Source organism: Calliphora vicina, chromosome 2 (genome assembly GCF_958450345.1).
Source record: "Calliphora vicina chromosome 2, idCalVici1.1, whole genome shotgun sequence".
Taxonomy (NCBI): Eukaryota; Metazoa; Arthropoda; class Insecta; order Diptera; family Calliphoridae; genus Calliphora; species Calliphora vicina.
The window spans coordinates 133,303,403-133,329,828 of NC_088781.1; the positions used below are offsets into that span (position 1 = coordinate 133,303,403).

General features: G+C 28.2%; 1 protein-coding gene across 1 annotated transcript in view; it reads left to right on the top strand.

Annotated features, from left to right (window-relative positions):
- The first annotated feature begins 1,161 nt into the window (after positions 1-1,161).
- The window catches only part of LOC135952086 (protein piccolo), a 43,026-nt gene continuing 17,761 nt past the window's right edge, over positions 1,162-26,426 (top strand). Inside the window, exons 1-6 of the mRNA XM_065501882.1 lie at positions 1,162-1,637; positions 18,753-19,540; positions 20,758-21,449; positions 22,021-22,494; positions 22,564-22,660; positions 25,759-26,044. Of these exons, the coding sequence (XP_065357954.1) occupies positions 1,354-1,637; positions 18,753-19,540; positions 20,758-21,449; positions 22,021-22,494; positions 22,564-22,660; positions 25,759-26,044 (2,621 nt within the window). The 5' untranslated portion in view covers positions 1,162-1,353. The remainder of the gene's footprint in view (positions 1,638-18,752; positions 19,541-20,757; positions 21,450-22,020; positions 22,495-22,563; positions 22,661-25,758; positions 26,045-26,426) is intronic.

Consider the following 26,426-nt stretch of genomic DNA (forward strand, 5'->3'; position numbering starts at 1 on the left):
CAATTTAAGATGCCTGATCACCTTCTTCCAATTGAAAGTAAAACTTGAAATTGAAAACAAAAATTAACAACAGCTTCATCATCGATTCATCAATTAAATGAACAGAGAGAAAATTCTACAAAATTTGTGGCTGACAATGGACTTTGTGTGCGTGCTAGGGTTGGTGATCTTGTGATGATTCATCTAATTTTTTTTTTATTTTTTTTTTTTTTTGGGGCCACAACATGTGTGTGTCCGTCTATAGATTGTGTTGAGTGAAATTTAGATTATTTATTATAAACATAAATTTAGTTTTCTTTTAGGGTAAAGAACAAACAAAAAAGAAAACAATTCACAGGTATCATTTGTGAGATTTATGAAGCATGTTGATCAATGTCTTCAAAATAAAGGAAAATATTTTGAAAATTTTTCTTACAACAATTTAAATAATAAGAATTTTATTTAATTTCAAGAAATTAATAATAAGAAAGTTAGGAACTTAACAGATTGAAATGCATTGAAATCTGGCCCGCTAAGGTCATCGTTATCGATCTTCAGTTCTTTAAATTGTAGAGAAATTGAAAATTGCTAAAGAAAATCATGAAAATTTATAACCAAAATTTCACTATTAAACAAGTCAAATATAAATAAAGATAGAAAATATTTTTTTTTAAAAAAAAAATTTTTTCGTGAAAAAAATTCGGGTTAAAAAATATTTTTCCCGATTTTGAGCCATTGTAGGTCCGAACTACTATGACGTTATATATGTCGTTGGAAAGGTATTTCAAATATCTATTATTTGATATCCATATTGTCTACATTAATGACTTAGTAATCCAGATATGCATAGATAAAAAATATTTAAAAAAATCGAGGTGTTTGTGGTTTTTTGCTTATATCTCAGCCATTTGTGGACCGATTTTCTAGATTTTAAATAGCGAGTGAACCGGGACTATAACGGTTATATTGATGCATGAATGAAGTATGTAAGTTATTCGGGGGCAATTAAAAATTGATTTCAACATACAGTTGATTTCATATATTAATATTTATAAGGATGTAAATTGAAAAATTTAGATTTTATCAATGGAATGACAAAGGCTACAAAAACTTTAAACAAATGTAAAACAATTTTGAAAAATTTTCAAAAAAATAATTTGAAAATTTTTATTAAAATTCTAGAAAAATAAAAAAAACAAAAACTTAAAAAAAGAGATAAATAAAATCTATAAAAAAAATATAAACAAATATGAAATGAATTGTAATTAAAAAAAGCTGTAAAAAACCTTTCAAAAACTCCGCTAATTCTAAGAAAAAAGTTTGAAAAAATCTTAAAATAAAACAATAAAAATCCCAAATTAATACAACAACAAAATGGCTGCCACTTTGCAACAACACTGCTCAACTAATGGCAATACAACAGCACGCTCCAACAACACTGCCGCCAGTCCAAATCCTCAACTGAAACGTTTAGTCTATTCCAAATATCGTGAATTATTAGGTTCCTATAATGATCAGGCCAATGCCTATATCGATACACTGCCCTCTTACATGGTGCACAAAGACACGGGCTTTAATTTGGAATTGAAAAATCCGGAAATACTTATAGATGCCAGCAAACACAATGCAACAGCAAATGGCAATAATAATAATGAAATGTAAGTGCAGAATTTTAAGAACAAAAAATAAAATAAATAAAAAAAAATTTAAAGAGAAAAAACTGACAGAAAGTGTCTTCATAAATACAGTTTTCTGTCTACAGAAAAGTGTCTTCATAAAGACAGTTTTCTGTCTACAGAAAAGTGTCTTCATAAAGACAGTTTTCTGTCTACAGAAAAGTGTCTTCATAAAGACAGTTTTCTGTCTACAGAAAAGTGTCTTCATAAAGACAGTTTTCTGTCTACAGAAAAGTGTCTTCATAAAGACAGTTTTCTGTCTACAGAAAAGTGTCTTCATAAAGACAGTTTTCTGTCTACAGAAAAGTGTCTTCATAAAGACAGTTTTCTGTCTACAGAAAAGTGTCTTCATAAAGACAGTTTTCTGTCTACAGAAAAGTGTCTTCATAAAGACAGTTTTCTGTCTACAGAAAAGTGTCTTCATAAAGACAGTTTTCTGTCTACAGAAAAGTGTCTTCATAAAGACAGTTTTCTGTCTACAGAAAAGTGTCTTCATAAAGACAGTTTTCTGTCTACAGAAAAGTGTCTTCATAAAGACAGTTTTCTGTCTACAGAAAAGTGTCTTAATAAAGACAGTTTTCTGTCTACAGAAAAGTGTCTTAATAAAGACAGTTTTCTGTCTACAGAAAAGTGTCTTAATAAAGACAGTTTTCTGTCTACAGAAAAGTGTCTTAATAAAGACAGTTTTCTGTCTACAGAAAAGTGTCTTCATAAAGACAGTTTTCTGTCTACAGAAAAGTGTCTTCATAAAGACAGTTTTCTGTCTACAGAAAAGTGTCTTCATAAAGACAGTTTTCTGTCTACAGAAAAGTGTCTTCATAAAGACAGTTTTCTGTCTACAGAAAAGTGTCTTCATAAAGACAGTTTTCTGTCTACAGAAAAGTGTCTTCATAAAGACAGTTTTCTGTCTACAGAAAAGTGTCTTCATAAAGACAGTTTTCTGTCTACAGAAAAGTGTCTTCATAAAGACAGTTTTCTGTCTACAGAAAAGTGTCTTCATAAAGACAGTTTTCTGTCTACAGAAAAGTGTCTTCATAAAGACAGTTTTCTGTCTACAGAAAAGTGTCTTCATAAAGACAGTTTTCTGTCTACAGAAAAGTGTCTTAATAAAGACAGTTATAGAAAATTGTCTTGTAAAGACAGTTTTCTTTATAGAAAATTGTCTTGTAAAGACAGTTTTCTTTATAGAAAATTGTCTTCTAAAGACAGTTTTCTTTATAGAAAATTGTCTTCCAAAGACAGTTTTCTTTATAGAAAATTGTCTTCCAAAGACAGTTTTCTTTATAGAAAATTGTCTTCCAAAGACAGTTTTCTTTATAGAAAATTGTCTTCCAAAGACAGTTTTCTTTATAGAAAATTGTCTTCCAAAGACAGTTTTCTTTATAGAAAATTGTCTTCCAAAGACAGTTTTCTTTATAGAAAATTGTCTTCCAAAGACAGTTTTCTTTATAGAAAATTGTCTTCCAAAGACAGTTTTCTTTATAGAAAATTGTCTTCCAAAGACAGTTTTCTTTATAGAAAATTGTCTTCCAAAGACAGTTTTCTTTATAGAAAATTGTCTTCCAAAGACAGTTTTCTTTATAGAAAATTGTCTTCCAAAGACAATTTTCTTTATAGAAAATTGTCTTCCAAAGACAGTTTTCTTTATCGAAAATTGTCTTCCAAAGACAGTTTTCTTTATAGAAAATTGTCTTCCAAAGACAGTTTTCTTTATAGAAAATTGTCTTCCAAAGACAGTTTTCTTTATAGAAAATTGTCTTCCAAAGACAGTTTTCTTTATAGAAAATTGTCTTCCAAAGACAGTTTTCTTTATAGAAAATTGTCTTCCAAAGACAGTTTTCTTTATAGAAAATTGTCTTCCAAAGACAGTTTTCTTTATAGAAAATTGTCTTCCAAAGACAGTTTTCTTTATAGAAAATTGTCTTCCAAAGACAGTTTTCTTTATAGAAAATTGTCTTCCAAAGACAGTTTTCTTTATAGAAAATTGTCTTCCAAAGACAGTTTTCTTTATAGAAAATTGTCTTCCAAAGACAGTTTTCTTTATAGAAAATTGTCTTCCAAAGACAGTTTTCTTATAGAAAATTGTCTTGTAAAGACAGTTTTCTTATAGAAAATTGTCTTCCAAAGGCAGTTTTCTTTATAGAAAATTGTCTTCCAAAGACAGTTTTCTTATAGAAAAATTGTCTTCCAAAGACAGTTTTCTTATAGAAAATTGTCTTCCAAAGACAGTTTTCTTTATAGAAAATTGTCTTCCAAAGACAGTTTTCTTATAGAAAATTGTCTTCCAAAGGCAGTTTTCTTTATAGAAAATTGTCTTCCAAAGACAGTTTTCTTATAGAACTGTGTCTTGTAAAGACAAAAACAAAATAGAATTAAATAAACAATATTTTTTAAGGAAAACATTTTTTGCAAAGTAAACAACAAATGATTTAATTTAATTGTTATTTGGATGAAATGAAAAATATTTGAAATAATTAAGATAAGAAACAACAACCTAAAGAATTTTGTTAAGATAATTTAATAATTGTTGATACTTGTGCTGGTTGCGGTTAAACGTTTAAACAATTAAATAATAAAAAGTAAAAACCTGATTAAATCTTATTTTTTGAAATATGTGCAAAAAAAAAAGATAAATTACGTTTTATTTGAAATTTCTCTATTTAATAACAAGAAAAGATAACAAGATCTAGCTTTAATAGGGATTTTTTATAACAATTAGAGTAAATAAAAGAAATATTTGCAATTTAGAGATAATTTCGTTTAAGAAATATTTCAAAATTACGGAATTATTAATAAAAATTATTTAAATTCTAATATTATAAACCAAATATGGCAATTGTTTGTTACTAAATTCCTATGCTTATTCATGCTGATAAAATGTATTTCAGAAAATTGTTTATTATTTTTTTTTTGTATGTTATCATCATCATTATGTCATAACATGTATAAGTTTTCAGATATTCATGTAAAAATACTTTGAATGAAACGAAAAAATGTATTTTAAATTTAATTTAATGACACACAGGCGGCCAGTCACTCGTTCACTTCACATTCACAGCTCACTGTGCATGTGAACCATTGAGAAAATTGCCCTTGATCTTGAGCAAAAATGTATGAAAAAAAGATCTTGCAAATTTATAAAAAATAAAATTATATTATTTTTCTTTTCTTTATTGTGTAAATACAATGGAAAAGAAAAAAATAAAAATAGTGTGGGTTTGTTTAAATTTTTTTATATAAAAATTTTCTGTTAAAAAATCAGCTTTGAAATGGAGCTTAGCTGAGTTTAGGTTGCATTAGTCTGTGTCTAGATTAAAGACAGATAGAAAAAACGCCAACATGTGGAGTTATTTCTTACAATGGTTTTAATGTTCTAGTGGCAAAAGAACTGAAACTAAAAGTGGTTTAAGGAAATTTAACAAAAAAAATAAGAAAAAAAACTGAGATTAAGTAGAACTGTTATAAAAATAGATTTAAGTTGTGTTAATGGGTGTAAAATACTTATATGGTAAGTTTTAACAGTTTATTTGAACCATTAAATGGGCGGTAAATAGATTTCTTGTACAATAAAACGGTATTAATTCAAATATTTTTAATGTAAATAATTTAATTTTTGAACAGCAACATGTTTAGCAACATTTTTGTGAAGCAACATGTTTCACAATACACTAAAGTTCAAAAATTGAGTTCAAATATCTTTGGAAGCCACTTTTGTATAGAACAACGTCTTTAGAAGACACTTTTGTATAGAAAAGTGTCTCTAGAAGACTCATTTGTATAGAAAACCATCTTTAGAAAATCTTTTGTATAGAAAAATTTCTCTAGAAGACACTTTTCTTTAAGAAAAATGTATCTATAAGAAAACTGTCTTTAGAAGACAATTTTCTATAAGAAAACTGAACTGAAGTGTCTTCTAGAGAAAACTGTCTTTGGAAGACAATTTTCTATAAGGCAAACTGTCTTTGGAAGACAGTTTTCTATTTTTTCTATTTCTATAGACAGTTTTCTTATAGAAGACAATTTAGAAGACAATTTTCTATAAGAAAACTGTCTTTGGAAGACAATTGTCTATAAGAAAACTGTCTTTGGAAGACAATTTTCTATAAGAAAACTGTCTTTGGAAGACAATTTTCTATAAGAAAACTGTCTTTGGAAGACAATTTTCTATAAGAAAACTGTCTTTGGAAGACAATTTTCTATAAGAAAACTGTCTTTGGAAGACAATTTTCTATAAGAAAACTGTCTTTGGAAGACAATTTTCTATAAGAAAACTGTCTTTGGAAGACAATTGTCTATAAGAAAACTGTCTTTGGAAGACAATTTTCTATAAGAAAACTGTCTTTGGAAGACAATTTTCTATAAGAAAACTGTCTTTGGAAGACAATTTTCTATAAGAAAACTGTCTTTGGAAGACAATTGTCTATAAGAAAACTGTCTTTGGAAGACAATTTTCTATAAGAAAACTGTCTTTAGAAGACAATTTTCTATAAGAAAACTGTCTTTGGAAGACAATTTTCTATAAGAAAACTGTCTTTGGAAGACAATTTTCTATAAGAAAACTGTCTTTGGAAGACAATTTTCTATAAGAAAACTGTCTTTGGAAGACAATTTTCTATAAGAAAACTGTCTTTAGAAGACAATTTTCTATAAGAAAACTGTCTTTAGAAGACAATTTTCTATAAGAAAACTGTCTTTAGAAGACAATTTTCTATAAGAAAACTGTCTTTAGAAGACAATTTTCTATAAGAAAACTGGCGTTGGAAGACAATTTTCTCTATAAGAAAACTAAAATTGCTTATTTTCAATTTTATCCCTTCAAGTTATTTTATAATTTTCTCCATAATTAAGCCATATTTCAAATTATAGTCATCATCACATTACTTAAAATTTCAAGTGTAAAAAGTAGCACCTCATCAACATTTGTAACACTTTATTATATAAATTTTGTATAAATTATGCCTTAAAGCCATAATTTTATTTATTTACTATGTTGGAGTTTAAAAAATATTAAAAAATTTGCATAAATCAATACAAAGTGAAACATATTTATTTTAGCCTTAGGTGAATGAATTTTTTATTTTGTAAATCAAATAAAAACATTTCAATTTATTTCAATACAATATATGAGCAAAATAGAAAGAAAACAATCAATCAAGAAATAGTGAAAATTAAAAAAAAAAAAAAAAAATTCAATAGACTACTCTTCAGATTACAAAGGGTCACTTAAGTGGCAATTGTCTGTCTAATAGTTGCACTAAACTTTCTAAAGTTTAGTTCACACAACAAAAAGTAGTATAAATTAATTATACTCTAGATTACATAGAGGCAGTAATGTGACAAATGACTTCCCGCTAGATTACCGGGGATGTATAAAGTAAACAATTGCATTAAGAAAGAGAACAATGGGGATTTTAATATAGAAATTGTAGTGAGTCAAAAAATTAAGATGAATTTCTTTATTTAAGGAATAGATAATAATTTAGCTTACTTAGAGACAATAAAGTGACAATTGACTTCCCGCTAGATTACCGGGGATGAATAAAGTGAATAATTGTATTACAAAGAGTACAAAGGAGTTTTCAAATATAAATTTTAGTTACTTAATGATTTTGATGCCGCCAGAAATTAAAATAAAACATTTCAACAGACTACACTTCTGATTACAAAGGGTCACTTAAGTAACAATTGACTCTCTAATAGATTACATTTGGTGGTTTTAAAAAAAAAACTACTTTCTAAAGTTTAGTACAACAAAAATAGTATAAAGTGACTATAATCTAGATTACTTAGGGACAGTAAAGAGACAATTGACTTCACAATAGATTACCGGGGATGAATAAACAATTGCTTTAAAAACGGCACAAATGGTTTTAATATAGGAATTATAGTCTGTCAAGTAACTAGAATCTAGGATAGCAAGTCATTTTAAGGGATAGATTGATTATTTGTTAAACATTTGGGAATTGACTCTAAAAAGTTTCTTGTGGCCCTGTGTTATAATTTTATTTTTGAAAATTTTTTATTTAATTTAGATTTTTCTTTTCTAAACATCAGCTTTTATTTTAATTCAAATGATTCATATATTTTTTTAACACTTTAGTTATTGTTGAAATTAATAAATCTTAACAAAAAATAATGCAAAAAACATGAAACTTTCTTCATTAATTAAAGATAAACATTTATTTTAATAACCTTATGGGGGCCATTAAAAAATTATTATTATGTTTTTTTTTTGTCTAAACAAAAACTATAGTATTTTGTTTAATTTAATTCCTTTTAATGTTTGAATATGAATCATTTGAATGAAAATTAGCTAAATTATAAAAAATATAATTATTTTTTTCAATTAAACAAAAGTTTATGCAAAATTTAATTTAAAAAAAACTAGATGACTTTCAGTTTTGATTTAGATTTTCTGTAAAGATTTTTAGTTTGAAGATTAATTGCAATTTTCCTTAAGCAGCAAAGAATTTTAATTGATTTAATATTCAGGAATTATTTAAAGCTTAAATGTTGTAAGCATTTAACTGAGAAATCATTAAAATGGAAATTTAGCTTGTATTGTGTCTAGCAACATGTTTAGCTAACATTTCTCTCAAGCAACATGTATACAGAAAGTAGGCTGCAAGATTAATTGCAATTTTCCATAAACAGCAAAGAATTTCAATTAATTAAAAAGTTAAAATAATGTTTAGGAATATTTAGTGCTTAAATGTTTAGATAGAAAAGCATTAAAACGAAAAACCAATCAGTTTTGGCTCTAGCAACATGTTTAACCAACATTTCTCTCAAGCAAAATGTATATAAAGAATAAACTGCTTTACCGCTTACTCAATGTAAACATGTTGCTGTAAATGTTTTTTTAAGAGTCAGCCTTAAACAATGTTGAGAAACATTGGCTTAGTTTTGACTCTAGCAACATGTTTAACCAACATTTCTCTCAAGCAACATGTATACAAAGAATAATCTGCTTTACCGCTTACTCATTGTAAACATGTTGCCGTAAATGTCTTATTAAAGAGTAAGCCTTTAACATCAATGAGAAAAACATTGAATTTTCATTATTTTAATGAAATTTTTTTTAATTTCTTTAAATTAAGCTGCCTTAATTTTCTTACAATCTTTATTAAATTCTTAACCTTTAAAGAAATTTAATTTTATTGCCGCATTATTTCTATAATTTAATGACTCATATTTTTTGTAATTTGTAATGGCAAAGTTGTTACACTTATTTTTAGCAAAAATGTATTTTTCATTTTTAAATTGTTGCCAAAAAATGTGTCCCTGTGTGTCTCTCTCTTTCCTTTACTCACGACTATGAATGCGTTTGTTTTAAAAATAAATAAAATTTTCATGATTTTCAGCTTAAGAAAAATCAGCCGCCTTTTGTTGCTCTCTTTTCAATTATTAATATAGAATTTGATTTGTAATATTTGTATATTTATTTGGCTTTAATATTATGAGTAAACTGCTAAAAATTATTGTTATTTTCAATTCCAAAATTAGCTTATTGCGCATTACGATGAGTGTTTTTTTTAATTTCTTGGCGAACAATTACAATTTTAATCTTTATAGGCAAAGAATATTCATTATAATGATGTCTAAAATGTATTTTAAATTATAGAAATTTATGGAAATTGTCTTCTAAAGACAGTTTTCTTATACAAAAATTGTCTTCCAAAGACAGTTTTCTTATAGAAAATTGTCTTCCAAAGACAGTTTTCTTATAGAAAATTGTCTTCCAAAGACAGTTTTCTTATAGAAAATTGTCTTCCAAAGACAGTTTTCTTATAGAAAATTGTCTTCCAAAGACAGTTTTCTTATAGAAAATTGTCTTCCAAAGACAGTTTTCTTATAGAAAATTGTCTTCCAAAGACAGTTTTCTTATAGAAAATTGTCTTCCAAAGACAGTTTTCTTATAGAAAATTGTCTTCCAAAGACAGTTTTCTTATAGAAAATTGTCTTCCAAAGACAGTTTTCTTATAGAAAACAAAAATAAACATGTTGCACAACATTCATGCTTTGTCAACATGTTGCTAAAATTGTTTACAAGAAATTCGTATTGTTAAAAAGTTGCTAGCATTGTTTACAAGCTATTTGTGTGATAAACATGTTGCTTTCATTGCTTACAAGCTTTTCGTCTTGTAAACATGTTGCGCAACATGTATATAGCCCAAAAAACTGCTAAAACTGTTTAAAAGCTAAAAACTTCCATTTTTAACAAACTTAAAACAAATTTTAAAGAATTTCCCAGACTTTTTCTTTAATTCCTTTAACACTATAAACATGTTGCACAACATAAAAGTTTTATAAAAAAGTTGCGCAACATAAATGTTTTGCAAACATGTTGCTAGCATTATTTACACATTATTCTTGTTGTTAACAACTTGTTAACATTATCTACCATGTATTTGTGTGGTAAACATGATGCTAACAATGTTTACAAGCTTTTCGTTCTGTAAACATGTTGCGCAACATGTTTATAGCCAGTAGTCAGCCCAAAAAACTGCTAAAACTGTTTAAAAGCTAAACAAATACATTTTTATCAAACTTAAAACAAATTTTAAAGACTTTCCTAGACTTTTTCTTGAATTCCTTTAGGGAATTAAACACTTTTACTTAACAGTCTGGTTTGTTTTACAAAAAAACTATTATAAGCATGACATAAGCTCTCCAAAAAACTGTTGACGGATCTTAAAAGTCTTAAAGCATAAATAAAATACAGGTTTTTCATTTTAACGCTCTCAACACAACAAGTGAAAAGACGCAACATATTTTTTTTTGTGCAGCATAGCCAGGCTGTCAGTAGGTTTTTTTATACATATTTTATGGTTAGTTTTTTTTTGTAGTTTAGGATGTGTTTATTTAAAAATGACAGTTTCTTGTCATGTTGCAATATATGACAAGCTTTTTGTAAACCCCACAGATTTTTGTTAACAACTGGCCTGGAAACTTGGTTTTTATGGCAGCAAAAAATAATTGGGTTAAAGACAAGAAAATAAAGAAATTTTTTACAAAAAAAAAAAAAAAAAAACACCTGCTAAACTAAAAGTGAATTTCACTTATTTACACTTCAAATTAATAGAATATGAATAAAAACAGGCATCAACAAAAAAAAAATTGTTTAAGGAAATTTTTATAAACTTGTTTTGAACATAATCATCATACAGATTCGTTTATACAAGTTTTTAAGCCTTTTACAGGCAGGCATGACAATAAATTTTGGCCATAATAATTAACAAAATAAAAATTGCATTATTTAAGAGAGAAAATTATTTAACAGACAACAGATAAAGAAAAAAACATTCCATTTAAGGCCTGAACATATTAAATGTTTATGTTATTAGTTCTATAATACTTCCTCAAATGTTTATTATGAAAAACAAATCATTTAAAATCAAACTTGCATTTACCATAAATGCTGATGATCATGTTAAAAAAAAACTATTATATAAAGCTCAACAATTGGTTTTTATATACAACAAATAAAAAGAAGTTATTGCAAAATCGTTAATAATAATTTAGTAAATTTAGTTGAATAGGCTTTAACACAATTGTTATTTAATGGCAGCTTTTAAGGCATTCTGTTTAAATTTGAATAACATTATGGCTTTACAAAATTACAGGAAATATTGTTTTTGTTTAATCAATTAAATGTAAACCAGGGAAAAGCTTTCACTATAGGGAAGTATTAGAAACTGGGTCAATGATGTCTTTGTGTTTGAAGTAAATTAATACAGGATTTATAAAGAAAATAAAAAAAAATTTAAACAACTTTAATTAAAAAGCTTTCGATTTTTTTTATAATTTTGTTTAAATTTGAACAGTTTTTAGAAAAGCTTTAAGAAAACTTAAATTTTCTTCTATAAAAATTAATTATGTACAAGTGAGCGTATTTTTCTTGTCAAAAGCTTAAAGCTTTTTTTTCAAAATTCTTGCTTTTTATTAAAAAGTTTTTGTAATTGTTTTTAAAATCAGTTTTAGGTTTTTATTATTGTTTTTGATTTTATTTTTTTTGTAAAAGCTTTAAGCTTTTTTTCACAAAAAGTAGCATTTTCTAGAAATTATAATTTGTGAAAGAAAAGATTTTAAAATTGTGTTAAAATAAATTTGTATGTTATTTTATTCATAGAATTTTAATTTTTTGATAAAATATTTAAGCTTTTCTTCACAATTTTTAAGCTTTTTAAGTTTAATTTGTTATTTTAGCTCAAAAAAATAATAATAATCAGCTTTCCTTCACAAACGTTAGCTTTTAATAGAATTTATCATTTAAAATTAGTTTTATGTCACATTATTCAACAAAACTGATATCTTTGTTAAAAGCTTTAAGTTTCTCTTCAAAAGCTTCTTCAAAATCTTTAAGTTTATTTTGTTATTTCAACACAAGTAGAATTTATCATTTAAAATTAAGTTTAAAGATAGTTTAATGCCACTTTGTTCAACAAAATTTATCTATTTCGTAAAAGCTTTAAGCTTCACTTCAAAAGCTTTAAGCTTTTTCAAAATTCTTGTCCTATTTTTTTTAATTCAATAAGTAAAGTGTTTAAAACTCATATTTTCTATCCAGAAAGCTTTAATAAAAAAAGTTGTTAAAAAGCTTAAAGCTCTGTTCCCAAAAATGTTACACAATTAAGGAAAAAGCTGTTGTATAAGTACAAAAGTTATAAAAATCTTATTTTTTTATTAAGGAACCCAAACGCCTTTATGAATTATTCAACAAAATTGATATCTTTGTTAAAAGCTTTAAGTTTCTCTTCACAAGCTTTAAGCTTGTTCAAAATCCTTGATCTCTATTTTTAATTTCAATAAGTAAATTGTTTAAAACTCATACTTTCTAGCCATCAAGCTTTTAAAGCTTTAATAAAAAAGTTTTTGAAAAGCTTAAAGCTCTGTTCTCTAAAATTTTATAAAATTAAGGAAAAAGCTTTTCTATAAAGAAAACTGTCTTTACAAGACAATTTTCTATAAAGAAAACTGTCTTTACAAGACAATTTTCTATAAAGAAAACTGTCTTTACAAGACAATTTTCTATAAAGAAAACTGTCTTTACAAGACAGTTTTCTATAAAGAAAACTGTCTTTACAAGACAGTTTTCTATAAAGAAAACTGTCTTTACAAGACAATTTTCTATAAAGAAAACTGTCTTTACAAGACAATTTTCTATAAAGAAAACTGTCTTTACAAGACAATTTTCTATAAAGAAAACTGTCTTTACAAGACAATTTTCTATAAAGAAAACTGTCTTTACAAGACAATTTTCTATAAAGAAAACTGTCTTTACAAGACAATTTTCTATAAAGAAAACTGTCTTTACAAGACAATTTTCTATAAAGAAAACTGTCTTTACAAGACAATTTTCTATAAAGAAAACTGTCTTTACAAGACAATTTTCTATAAAGAAAACTGTCTTTACAAGACAATTTTCTATAAAGAAAACTGTCTTTACAAGACAATTTTCTATAAAGAAAACTGTCTTTACAAGACAATTTTCTATAAAGAAAACTGTCTTTACAAGACAATTTTCTATAAAGAAAACTGTCTTTACAAGACAATTTTCTATAAAGAAAACTGTCTTTACAAGACAATTTTCTATAAAGAAAACTGTCTTTACAAGACAATTTTCTATAAAGAAAACTGTCTTTACAAGACAATTTTCTATAAAGAAAACTGTCTTTACAAGACAATTTTCTATAAAGAAAACTGTCTTTACAAGACAATTTTCTATAAAGAAAACTGTCTTTACAAGACAATTTTCTATAAAGAAAACTGTCTTTACAAGACAATTTTCTATAAAGAAAACTGTCTTTACAAGACAATTTTCTATAAAGAAAACTGTCTTTACAAGACAATTTTCTATAAAGAAAACTGTCTTTACAAGACAATTTTCTATAAAGAAAACTGTCTTTACAAGACAATTTTCTATAAAGAAAACTGTCTTTACAAGACAATTTTCTATAAAGAAAACTGTCTTTACAAGACAATTTTCTATAAAGAAAACTGTCTTTACAAGACAATTTTCTATAAAGAAAACTGTCTTTACAAGAGAATTTTCTATAAAGAAAACTGTCTTTACAAGACAATTTTCTATAAAGAAAACTGTCTTTACAAGACAATTTTCTATAAAGAAAACTGTCTTTACAAGACAATTTTCTATAGAAAACATATTTACGAAACAGTATTCTAAAAGCTTAAACATGTTGCCCAACATAAAGTGTTATAAACATGTTGCTAGCATACTTTAGAATTCTAAAAAAAAGTTCAATTCCTTGAATTTTTTATAAAATTTATTTATGCAATAATTCATTATCAATTCCGTTAGTAAAACTACACCAAAAGATTTACTTTTTCATTCAAAAATTTCAATTTTTCTGAATTTTTTTTTTCTAATTTAAGCTTTTCTAATTTTAAAACGTTTCTTGGATATTTTTTCTCTTTATTATTAACAGTAAATAAAGAAAACTCGATTAATTTTATTTTCTTATAACATTTTTCCTTAAAATTTCAAGTTTTGGCTTTCAAATAAAGATTTTTAAAAAAATTGTACTCTGGGCGTATGAGTAATATTAATTAAGAGGTTGTTTAATAAAAATCCTTATAACTTTTAAGATAATCAAGCTAATATCAATATGAAAAAAGGATTTAGAAGCTAAGAAATGGTGTTATATAGATATGCTAATAGAATCTTACTTGATTTAATTTAAGTTATTTTAAAAGAGGGAAATAAGAAAAAAATATTAAAAAAAAAAAAAAATTTTAATTTGCAGACAAATTTGTCTTTCATAGAGAAATCTTTGATGTTTAGTGTTAAACTCTTTTAAACTTTTTGTTGCTCTGTTTAGTAACGTCAATTGTTACGCAGTTTTGAAATCACAATTTTTATTTTATTGTTTTCTAAATCATTTTGTTTTTTATTTTAATAGCAAAAGCTATAAAAAACATATGCATTAAATAAATAGGTACATATGTCTTTATATATTTAATATTGGCGGTCTACATATTGACGTCATTCAACAAATTTCTTTATTTTAGAACAATACATGCTCTTCTGGGGTCTTTTCTTATAATATTTTTATTTTAACAAAAAAAGATTAATGCAGTTCAAAGAATATTTTATTTATTTTTATTGGCAAACATAAATATTCAAGACACAAGCGGCTGCCTATAATGCTTAAGATGTTTTAGAAACAAATGTTTAATGTCAATTATGAAATTAGAAAGACATTATTATTATTAGGGATCTGCTGCAATTGATATGTGATCAAGAGGGAAAATTCCAAACAAATTATAGTTGTGGGAATTATGTGTAGGAAAAAAAAAGCAACCTTTGTTCTTTTTAGCCCTGAGTGAGGCAACAATAAAATGTAAATTTCAACAAAGTTTCCTATATAGTTTAAAAACTCGATCATGACGATCATTTGCTGCTGCTTCACCCACATTTTTTCTGAAAAAAATATGTTCGTTGTTGTGGTGGTGGTTGGTTGGTTGTCACTACCAACCAACAACTTGTCATTAAATGTTGTCGTTTGTCTGTTAGTCAATGCATACAAATTAGAGCAAAAACCGCAATGTCAATTTGTGGTGACGCAATTTTTGTTATTTTTTTTTCATTATAGCAAGACAGGCTGGCAGACAGACAGCTAGCTATACACATCTAACTAACAAACCTACCAGGCCGCCAGATACTTAAACTTTAATTTGTTTATCTGTACATATTTCTATTTAACTTGGCTATAATGTTTTTGGCTGGCATAGTTGTTTAGTTGCGGTTTTCTTTACTGAGAAACTAGTTAATTGTCAATAAAACCTTATTAAGTCAAACCATAATTAAGGAGAGGTAAATTATTGTTACGCTTACATTTAAACATTCAAAGCTCCTCTACTTTGTAGATTTCTTAATAAAAAAACTATGTGTAACATGCTGCTTGTTGTTGACAGTTATTTTGTTTCAAAATTTCAAAAACAAGTTCTATTCTACGCCATAATATTTGTGTTATAATTGTGTAAATTTACAACACACAAGTTCTGGGTTAAATTAAATTTTGTTTAATGTTTTAATTAAATTTATGTTTAAAAAAATACTAAATATGGTTTATTAAGCAATTAACACATTAAAATATTTAAATTTCTTTAATTCTACACAAAAGAACTGGGTTATGTGAAAAAAGCTTTTTTGATAACCTCTAATTTTTTAATAGGAATAAGTAATAAAACAATACAAATATATAAAAGCTATAGTTATGAAAAATAAGCTTTTTTGTAGGTTAATATTAAAAGCGTTATTTTTTCTGGGAACGAAGCTAATTTAAAATCCTTTAATTTCTATTAATCTAAAAGCCATATTTAAATTAAAAAGCTTTTTCAAAACTTAATATTGAAAAAACAATATTTTGCTGGCAATGGTAACTTTTCCAGTACGAAAACGAGATAAAACGAACTCAATTGGAACTTTGAAAGCTTATAGAAGCTTTCAAAGTTCCAATTAAAAAAAATGTAAATTTTCAAGTAGGAAAATCAGATAATAGGAACTAAATTGGAAGTACCAAAGCTTGTATTAATATAAAAACCTTATATAAATAATAAAGCTTTATTTAAAGCTTTTTTTAGATTTTTAAAAGTTCTAATTGAAAACAATCTTTTGCTGTGAATGGTAAATATTCCAGTAAGAAAACAAGCTAACAAGAACTAAATTGGAAATTCGAAAGCTTTTTGTAATCAAAAAGCTGTATTTATGTAATGAAGATTTATTTAATGCTTGTTTTATGTTTAAAACCTATTCAAGAATACATAATACAAATGTTTAATTAATTACTAAAATTTGTCTTAATATTTTGCTATAAAAGCTCAAAACTGTCGAAAGGATTTCAATTTCATGAACAAAAAGCTTAAACAAGAAACTAAAAAGCTTTCAAAATTATTATAAGTAAAAAATAAAGCTCAAAGCTCTATAAATATTTTAAAGCTTTTATAGGGATTTAAGTTTTCAAACATCTTAAAATAAAGCTCCAAGCTCTATAAAGATTTTAAAGCTTTTATAGGGATTTAAGGTTTCAAAAAGCTTTGAGCTGTAAAATTTAAAAAGGTAAGCTTTTAAAAAGCTTTTAAAAGCAAATGTTTTATTTATTAATGTATTGTTTCTGAATACTTTGCTAAAAAGCTCAAAGCTTTCGAAAGGATTTAGAATTTTTTTTAAAACAAAGCTTTAAATAAAACTAAAAAACTTTCAAAAATTCTTAAAACCTAAAGATATTATATTAAAGCTCAAAGCTTTATAAAGAATACTTAAGAACTTAAAGCTTTCATAAAAGCTTAATTATATATTATATATATGTAGAAACTTAAAAAAATCTTAAATCTTTCAACAAATTTTAATAAAAACAACTGAAGAGTTTTGCAAATTCATAAAGCTTTTAACAAAATTTTAGATATTAAACATGGTTCACATGCTCTTTAAAAGCTTAACAACTTTAAAAAGGATTAATGATCTCAATAGATCTTAAAGCTTTTTAATGTAGTTAATTTTAGAAAGTTTAAAGCCAGAGTGATTAAAAAAGAGCTTTTAAAATTTATATTAAAAAAGCTAACTAACTTTCAGTTTTTAGAAAATTATATGATAAAAAGTTATTAAAGCTCTGAAAGACTAAACAAAGGCCAAAGCAAAATAAACTAAAGTTTTTAAAAATGATTTTAGAAAGTTTTAAGAAAAAACCTTATTTTCTTTACAAAAGCTTAGAGGTTTTTTAAAACTCTTAAAAGCTTTTTAACAATTTTAGAGCAAGCTTTGTGTATTAAAGAAATGTCAAATAAAAAAAGCTTAGCATGTTTAAGTGCGAAAAAAAACTTTTAAAAAAGCAAAGAGCTTTTAAAATCCCAAAAAGCTTTCAATAAAGATTATAAGTTTTAAAAAACTCTTAGAGATTTTAAAAAGCCTAACAACCTTAATGAAACAGAGCATTTAAGAAAACTATTTGAGTAAGCTTGGAGTATTAAAAAAAGCTTGTAGCTTTTAAAAAAAACATAGAACTTTTGTTATGCCGAAAAGCTTTCAGAAAAGCTTAGAGCTTTTAGAAAATTTAAACAAATGTGAACAAAAAACGTGCAGCTTTTAAAAAAGCTAAGAATTACAAAAATTCGCAAAAAAAATCTTTAAAACTTATTGAAGCTTTAAAAGTTATCTTAACATATTTATAAAATATTTAAAGCTTTTATAAAACTTTACAACTTTAGACCATTTTGAAAGTATAACCATTTTAAAAAATGTTTATTTTGGATTTTTTTTGGAAAGCTTTATTTATTATAATAACTACAAGCTTTTTAAATTCTTAAAACTTTTGGAAAATAGCTAAAGCTTCTAAAAAAAATATCTAAAACTTTTGAAAATTAGCTAAAGATTATTGAAAAATACTAAAGCTTTGGAAAAATAGCTAAAGCTTTTAATAATTGTGAAGGGTTCCCAAAATCTGAAAGCTTTTTAATAGAAAATTTGTCTAAAGTTCAATTTTATGATAGAAATTTCATCAAATTATCCATACTCTAACTGTACCGCGTTACAGTTTCTCGAAGTTTGCATTGTCCACATGCAATCGTTTTTGGTTTTCATAACCTAACTTTTTAATAAATGATTTAAAGTTCCAGCTTCCTATATGAAGATATAGGTCGACTGGGAACTAAAATCAACGTGGGATAACCTGGCAATTTGAGAGTTTTTCAACTCCGCCAACCAAATTTAAAATTCTAAAAAAAAAATTATCCATACAACACTCACCAAGGCAACAACTATCATTTGGTAGGCTTTCAATATTACCAGCTGTCTGGGAACTGACAGGCCCACTCAGTATGGAATGCTAAGCCACCACAAGTTTCTTAAAGTCATTTCGAATTTATGTATCAACATATAGATTCTTTAGCTGATTCAAAAATTAGTTTAACTTTTAAAAAATGCCCAAGGATTGTAAATAATCTCAAAGCTTTTTATGGGAAAATTTTAACCTCATTAAAGAAAGTCATGATATAAATCTTAATATTTAGCTTATGTACGCTGAATATTAAATAACCATTTTAATTAAAACAAATCTCTCCTTTTCTTACTATTTCCAGGTATGGATCTGGTCAACGCATGCCCGCACAACAGACCTACGAGGCTCCAGCCTGTGTTCAAAATGCCATGATGACAAAAGACAAAAAACCCTTCACCTACACACCCGGTGGCATTGATCTCTCCCAAATCAAATCGGAACGCATGGCCAAACGTTTGGCGCGCAACGCACAGGCCGAAGGTGCCACCGGTGCCCAGCAACACAATCGTCCCACTCAACCGCAATCGCCCGGCCAGAGCAGCCCAAATGCGGCCGCCTCCTCTATGGGAGCCGCAGCCATGGGCATGCCCTTTCAGGTGCTACCACCACCGGCGCCGCCTGCACCCGGTAAGAATTTCAATGGTGGCAGTGCACCAGCACCACCCCCACCACCACCATCCTCTTCCAATTTTTCCAACACAGGCACAGGCACCTTAGCACCACCCAGTGGTAATGGTGCTGCAGGACGTGGTAGCGCACCCAATTCACCCAGTATGCCACGCAAGTCACCAACACCACAACGTTTCGAACCGCCACCAATGGGCTTTCGACCAGAGATCAAGATTCCTACCAATCCGATGGCAGCTTTGCGCAAAGTACCGCCACCGGTGGAGAAGAATACCTTCTGGAAGGATGAATATGTTAAGGATCGCTCGAAAAGTCCCATGGTGGAGGTGTCAAGCAGCAGCAGCAACAATAATAATAATAATACAGTAGATAACGACAGCGTTAACAGTGCTAGTAGCTCACCGCAAACGACAAATGCCCATGAAAATGGTACTGCAACTTTGAACAACGATAATATTGATGGTGAGCTTTTGGTTAGCTGTCTTAAACGCCCGCCCAGCATTTTTAAGCATTATTAATAAATAAAGCTTCGTTTTATACATTTTTTTTCTTTCTATTTCTTTTTACTTAATGGTTATGGTTGTTAACTCGGCTTAATTTTCTCTCTTTCAACATACAATAACTAAACTTCATGATTTCTAACAGCAGCAGCAATACATTTGTTGAACTTCCATCTAATTTTAAAGAAAAAAAGATAAATAAACTTTGTTAATAAGACTACAAAGGTTTTAAAAAAAATGCTTTAGAAAAGGTTGTGGTCCCAGCTTTAAACTAAGTTTAAACCTTAAATTCTAATAAAGTTTTTAAGTTTCTTTCTTTTATATAATAACTTAAATTCAAGTTAATTTTGAATTAAATTTGAAATTTATTAAGTTTATTTTTATTTTAAATTAATGTAACTTTAAAATACTTTAAACTCAAGTTAATCTCAGTTTATGTCTTGGTTTTAAACTCCTTTTCCAACAACTACTCCTCAAAGGAGCGATCGAAAGCAAGTGGTAATAAATCTGAATCTTCTAAACTACTGATGCGATTGTAAAATTATGTATGAACGAATCGTAAAGGAGGCCATAAGCTTTAAGGAAATTAATTTTGTAGCCACCGTGTTGTAATACAAGGTGAGATACAGGGTGTCAAAGTCGTTCATATTTATACAAGTTTCAAACTGTAAAAAGTTTTCCAAATCAGAGGTGTTCGACTTAGACACCCTGTATCTCATTATGTTTTACAACAGGGTGGTCACAAATTTCATTTTCTTAAAGCCTATGTCCTCCTCTTTTATTCGTTCATACATTATTTGGCCATCAGACCAGTAGTTTAGAAGATTCAGATTTATTTCCACATTTTTTGATCGATCCTACTTCGTGATTTTTATTCATTATTTTCTTTAATTTCTTTTAACCTGACAACCAATTTTAACCACTTTTACATTTTTTAGCAAATCATTTCTTTTGAAAAGTTTAAACTACAATTAACTGGTGAAGGCGCTTTATAAAACCACGATTAAAATAAACCACATCATCATTATCAACTAAACTATCCCATTCCAACACCAAAGAACCTACTAACCTCAACCAAATGTTAAATATTTCCACAAAATTAACCCTGAATTTCAAATTATAATAAGAAATCTCTTCAAAATATTAATCAAACTTAAATTTTATTCAAAATCACAACAGGTTTTAAGAAAACGATGCCCACTACGACTACGAATAACAATAATGCCTTGCAACAAAATCAAACGAACAACAATTATACGAATTATCCCCAACAACAATACACGCCACCCACACCACCCCAACAACAGCAACAACAATCTCCCATTAAACCCATGCAACAATCACCTCAATATGGTGCTGGCCCTCAGCCACCCCTATCATCTTCACCCGCTCTACAAACTCAAATGTCACCACAACACCATTCACCACAGCAACAGCTATCATCTAGACCCGAATTTCGTAGTGTGGCAGTACCAACATCACCAGCTGTCAATGTTTATACCCGGCAAACTGATAGTCCCCGTTCAGTGGAGAATAATACACCACCCCGAGCCACTGAAAGTCCTTTCAAATTTGCTCAACAACAGCAGCTGCAGCAACAAAGAGCTCCTCCAGCAGTCTCTCCTTTGGCTCAGCAATCTACACCTTCAACTGCTTCACCTTCGGGTGCCTCAGTTTCTCCTAATAACCAGGCACAAGCAGTACCATGGCGCACTCAACGTAGTCAAACCCAGCAGCCTCAGGCCGCTCCATCAGTAGTGGCTCAGTCGCATCCCCAGCCCATTTATAATAATGTGCAACAACAGCAACCACAACAACAAAGAACTCCTGATTTTACAACTCAACAATCGGCTTATCAAGGTCCTAAACCGGTAAGTAGGCGAAAACTTCCATATGCATGAATTTGTATAGCCTTCACCATTAGTGTTTAGAGCAGGCGCGGATCCAGGGGATTGAAAAAAGGAAACAGAACCCCCAAAACCGAAAAGTTTTAATATAAAGAATGAGAAAAATGTAAAATCAATTTTTTTACTCCCCCACCCCAAATGATCCGTGCCTGGATTTTTTTTTCACTCAAAAATTTTTTTTAACAATAAATTTTTTTTTTCTACTTTATATTCTCCTTATGAGAGCCATAATTACGTTTTTTTCTTCTTAAAATTAAATTTTTTAAAAGAGGCTCGCCTTCAAAAAATTCTGTTATCTCCGGCCTTTAACAGATTAATCAAGAATTTCTTCCCCTTAAACAAATATTAACTTAACATTTCCTCTAATTTAAAATATTGCAATACTACGAGCGAGTATGTATTTTTCTAAATAATACCCACCCACTAAAAACACAAACGTATGAGAATTCTATAATCTCATCACGTTTTAAATTCTAATGCAACACACTTTTTTTTTCAAAATAAAATACAAATTTTTTGCACAAATATTTTACAGACCAATGTTGGCTCTCTGTACATTGCACCATTGGCACCACCCACAGAGCCACAAGCTCAACACATTGTACGTCAACAAATGCAACAGCAGCAGCAGCAACAACGTGACTCACCCATGCGACAAATGGCACCAACACCAGCCCAACAAGCAGGCGCCCCCCAACAACAATTACGTTGGATGAGCACCCAGCCATTGGCCAAAGAACAACCAGCCTGGGCACGCCCCGAAGAAAATGGTAATGTGGTGCCTTCTTCGATAAATCGCATAAAGTCACCACCTCCGGCAACAGCTCAGGCTCAAACCCAGGCCATGCCACCACAACAGCAGTATCAGCCCATAAATCCCGGCAATGGTTTTATGCCACAAACTGCGGCCCAAAACTTTGGTGCTCAGCCACTGAATACCACAGGTTTGCGCTTGCAGATCAATACTCCGGCGGCAGTCAATCAAACCAATAGTCAAAATGGTCCCAAGGTAGAAAATGTGGCTATAATTTACATAATGAATTAAATTCTTAATTGAAGTGTTTTTTTGGATGTTTAGGAACGCATTATACCCATACAATTGGAGCAAACACCCACTTATACTCCAGCTCAGCCCAGCTTTAATCAACAGCAACAACAACAATATGGACCGGGTGGTAAATATAAGTTATTTTGCACATAATTATTTCAGAGAGAATTTATAATTTTTAAACTTAAAAAAAACCTGCTTTTTGTATAAATTAATTGAATGCGAATTTTGATGGTTAGATAATCTCATGTAAAGCTTTACAAAAACTTAAAGCTTTTAAATACTTAGTTTTGTAATACAACAACAAACATTATTTGACAATGATTTTTACTTTAGTTCTAATAGCAACACGAATTGAAAAATAATCAAAAAGCTTTTTTGATCAAAAAATATTCGATATTTCTACAAAAAGCTTGAAATAAACACTTTAATAAAAAATATTTTTTTGAAGTTTTTTTACAAAAAGATTTTCATAAGCTTCTTTCAATTTGTACAAACAAAGTTTAAATTCATAAGAAAGCTTTCGTGAAGCCTTACACAAGAAAGCTTTCTAGAACTTTTTTTTACAAAAATAGCAACATCTTTTCTGAGATTTCTTCAGAACTTTTTGTGAGAAAGCTTTTGAAAAAAATTAATAAAAAAAGCTTTTATGAGTTTATTGTAAAAAAACCTTACTGAACTTTTAATAAAAAAGCTATAAATGTGAATTTTACAAAAAAAGCTCTTAATTTTGTTTTGTGAGCTTTTAGAAAGAACGTGATTTAGGAATTTTTCACAAGAAACATTCAATAATTTTTTTTAAAGAAATTTTTGCGATTTTTGTCAAAAAGCTTTTAATTATAATATATGAACTTTTATCAAGAAATCTTTTTAGATATTTTTTATACAAAATGTTTTCTGAGCTTTTTCCAGAACTTTTTAAACCTAAAAATGTGAATTTTACAAAAAAGGTTTTAATTTAGTTTCGTGAACTTTTAGAAAGAACGTTTTTTAGAACTTTTTCACAAGAAAGCTTTTAAGAACATCTTTACAAGAAAGATTTTCGAACATTTTTACAAAAAAGGAAAAAAACTTTCTAAAAATTTGTATCAAAACCGTTACATCTACTTTTAATAAAAATGTTTTAAATGCGATTTTTATCAAAAAGCTTTTAATTATTATTTATGTATGAGCTTTGAGAGAGAAATCTTTACAGATATTTTTTACAAAAAATCTATCCTGAGCTTTTTCCAGAACTTTATGAAAGAAAGCTTTTGAAAATAAATATCAAACAAAAAGCTTTACTGAACTTTTAATTTTGAAAAAATGCTTTTTAGAACTTGTCCACAAGAAAGCTTTTTTGAACATTTTCACAAGAGAGCTTTTCGTAATTTTTACAAAAAAGAAAGAAAGCTGTTTAAGAAATTTTTCCAAAAAAGTCATTTAAGAGATTTTTGCATCAAAAACTTCAATCTCATTTTATTAAAAATGTATTAAATACGATTTTTATCAAAAAACTTTTGATTATAAATAAAAAGTTTTTATAAGATTTTCCTCTAAAAAGCTTTATAAGCTTATTTCTCTAAAAAGCTTTGTAAGTTTTTTCTTTATAAAGCTTTAATGATTTTTTTTTTAAAAAACCTTTAATGGGTTCATTTTGTAAGAAACGCTTTTTAAACTTTTAAAAAAGATTTTATCTTAAAAAAGCTTTTTTGAAAAATGTTTTTATGAACTTTTCCGTTTTCTCTAAAAAACTTTATTAGCCTTCTCTATAAACAGTTTTTATTTCAAAGCTTTAATATAAGCTTTTTTCCCTAAAAGCTTTAATATAAGCTTTTTTCTTTAAAAGCTTTAATATAAGCTTTTTTCTTTAAAAGCTTTAATATAAGCTTTTTTCTTTAAAAGCTTTAATATAAGTTTTTTTCTTTAAAAGCTTCAATATAAGCTTTTTTTCTCACAATGCCTCAATGGGTTTTTTTATACCCTTCAGCTTCGTGAGAAGGGTATATATAAGTTTGTCATTCCGTTTGTAATTTCTACATTTTTCATTTCCGACCCTATAAAGTATATATATTCTGGATCCTTATAGATAGCGGAGTCGATTAAGCCATGTCCGTCTGTCTGTCTGTCTGTCTGTCTGTCTGTCTGTCTGTCTGTCTGTCTGTCTGTCTGTCTGTCTGTCTGTCTGTCTGTCTGTCTGTCTGTCTGTCTGTCTGTCTGTCTGTCTGTCTGTCTGTCTGTCTGTCTGTCTGTCTGTCTGTCTGTCTGTCTGTCTGTCTGTCTGTCTGTCTGTCTGTCTGTCTGTCTGTCTGTCTGTCTGTCTGTCTGTCTGTCTGTCTGTCTGTCTGTCTGTCTGTCTGTCTGTCTGTCTGTCCGTCTGTCTGTCTGTCTGTCTGTTGAAATCAATTTTCTGAAGGCCCCAGATATCTCCGGGATCCAAATCTTCAACAATTCTGTCAGACATACTTTCGAGAATTTTGCTATTTAAAATCAGTCCATAAATAACGGAGATATGAGCAAAAATCCGAGACAACCTCTGAAAATTTCATCAAAAAACACAATGTATTGCATGCTTTGACAAAAAAAACAACAAAACGTATGTTTGGATGTGCAAGTTTTGTGTATTTTGTTTTTTTTTGTGTTTTGTTTCTTTTGGCGTTGTTGTTGTTTTTTATACAACTAAACGGTTGTTTGGTTGTGTGTTGGTTTTTTTGACAAAAAAGCAACTAATCGTATGTGCAGGCTTTGCGTATTTTGTTTTTCTTTTGTGTTTTGTTTCTTTTGGCGTTGTTGTTGTTTTTTATACAATTAAACGTATGTTTGGATGTGTGTTGGTTTCATTGGCTTGCGTATTTTGTTTTTTCTTTTGGTGTTTTGTTTCGTTTGGCGTTGTTGTTGTTTTTTGTGTTCTTGATAAATTTAGGATGCTGTACGCTGAAAGTGGGCAATGTACATACATATATACTAATTATAAAAAATAATAATGCATCCACAACAAAGGTGAAGGGTATATAAGATTCGGCATAGCCGAATATAGCACTCTTACTTGTTAAACATGTTTTTATGTAATTTTTCTCTAAAAAGCTTTCATAAGCTCATTAATCAAAAAGCTCTTATGAGCATTTCTTTAAAAATGTTTTTATGAACTTATCTTAAAATGAGTTAATTAGCTTTTTCTAAAGTTATTTATTTGTTAATTTAAGCAAATTATTTTTTCTAATCAAAATGCATTCCCCTATTTTCCAGCCTCTGGTCCCGGCTATGTTGTGCGTACACCCAATCAATTCGTTGATCAGGGTTACAATAACTTTGGCCAGCAGCAGCAACTGCAACAGCAGATGCAGCAACAATCACAACCCCAACGTGTAATGTCGCCAACTTTGCAACAATTGAATGCACCACGCATGGTGCAACAAACTCAAAACAATGTGGCCGCAGCAACGGGCAATAAAACTCACATTATACCAATTGCTTTGGAAAATAATGAAGGCACTCGCGGGCCCATCTCAAAGACACCCATCGTTATACAAAAGTAAGTAGAAAATCATTTTACAAGTGAGATATTAAAGTAAAGCTTTGTTTTATTCTTTTATTTATTTATTTTTTATTTTTCCTAAATTTAACCTCTTTGAAGTTAAAGCTTACTTTTTTTCTATTAATTACTAATAAAGCTTTTTTCTCTATATATTTTTTTCCTAATGTATTTTATTATGTATTCTAAAAAAAAAAAAACAAACCTGATAAAAACAAATTAAAACCAATTAAATTGAAAAATGCTTTCAAATAAAAAAATAAAATAAAACCAATAAAAGTGACGATTATAATCTTATAGTGTATGACTGTCCACTTGAGGCTGAGATCAGATTTAGAAAAAATCGACTCAGGTAGCTTTTACCAACCAACCCCTCTATGTT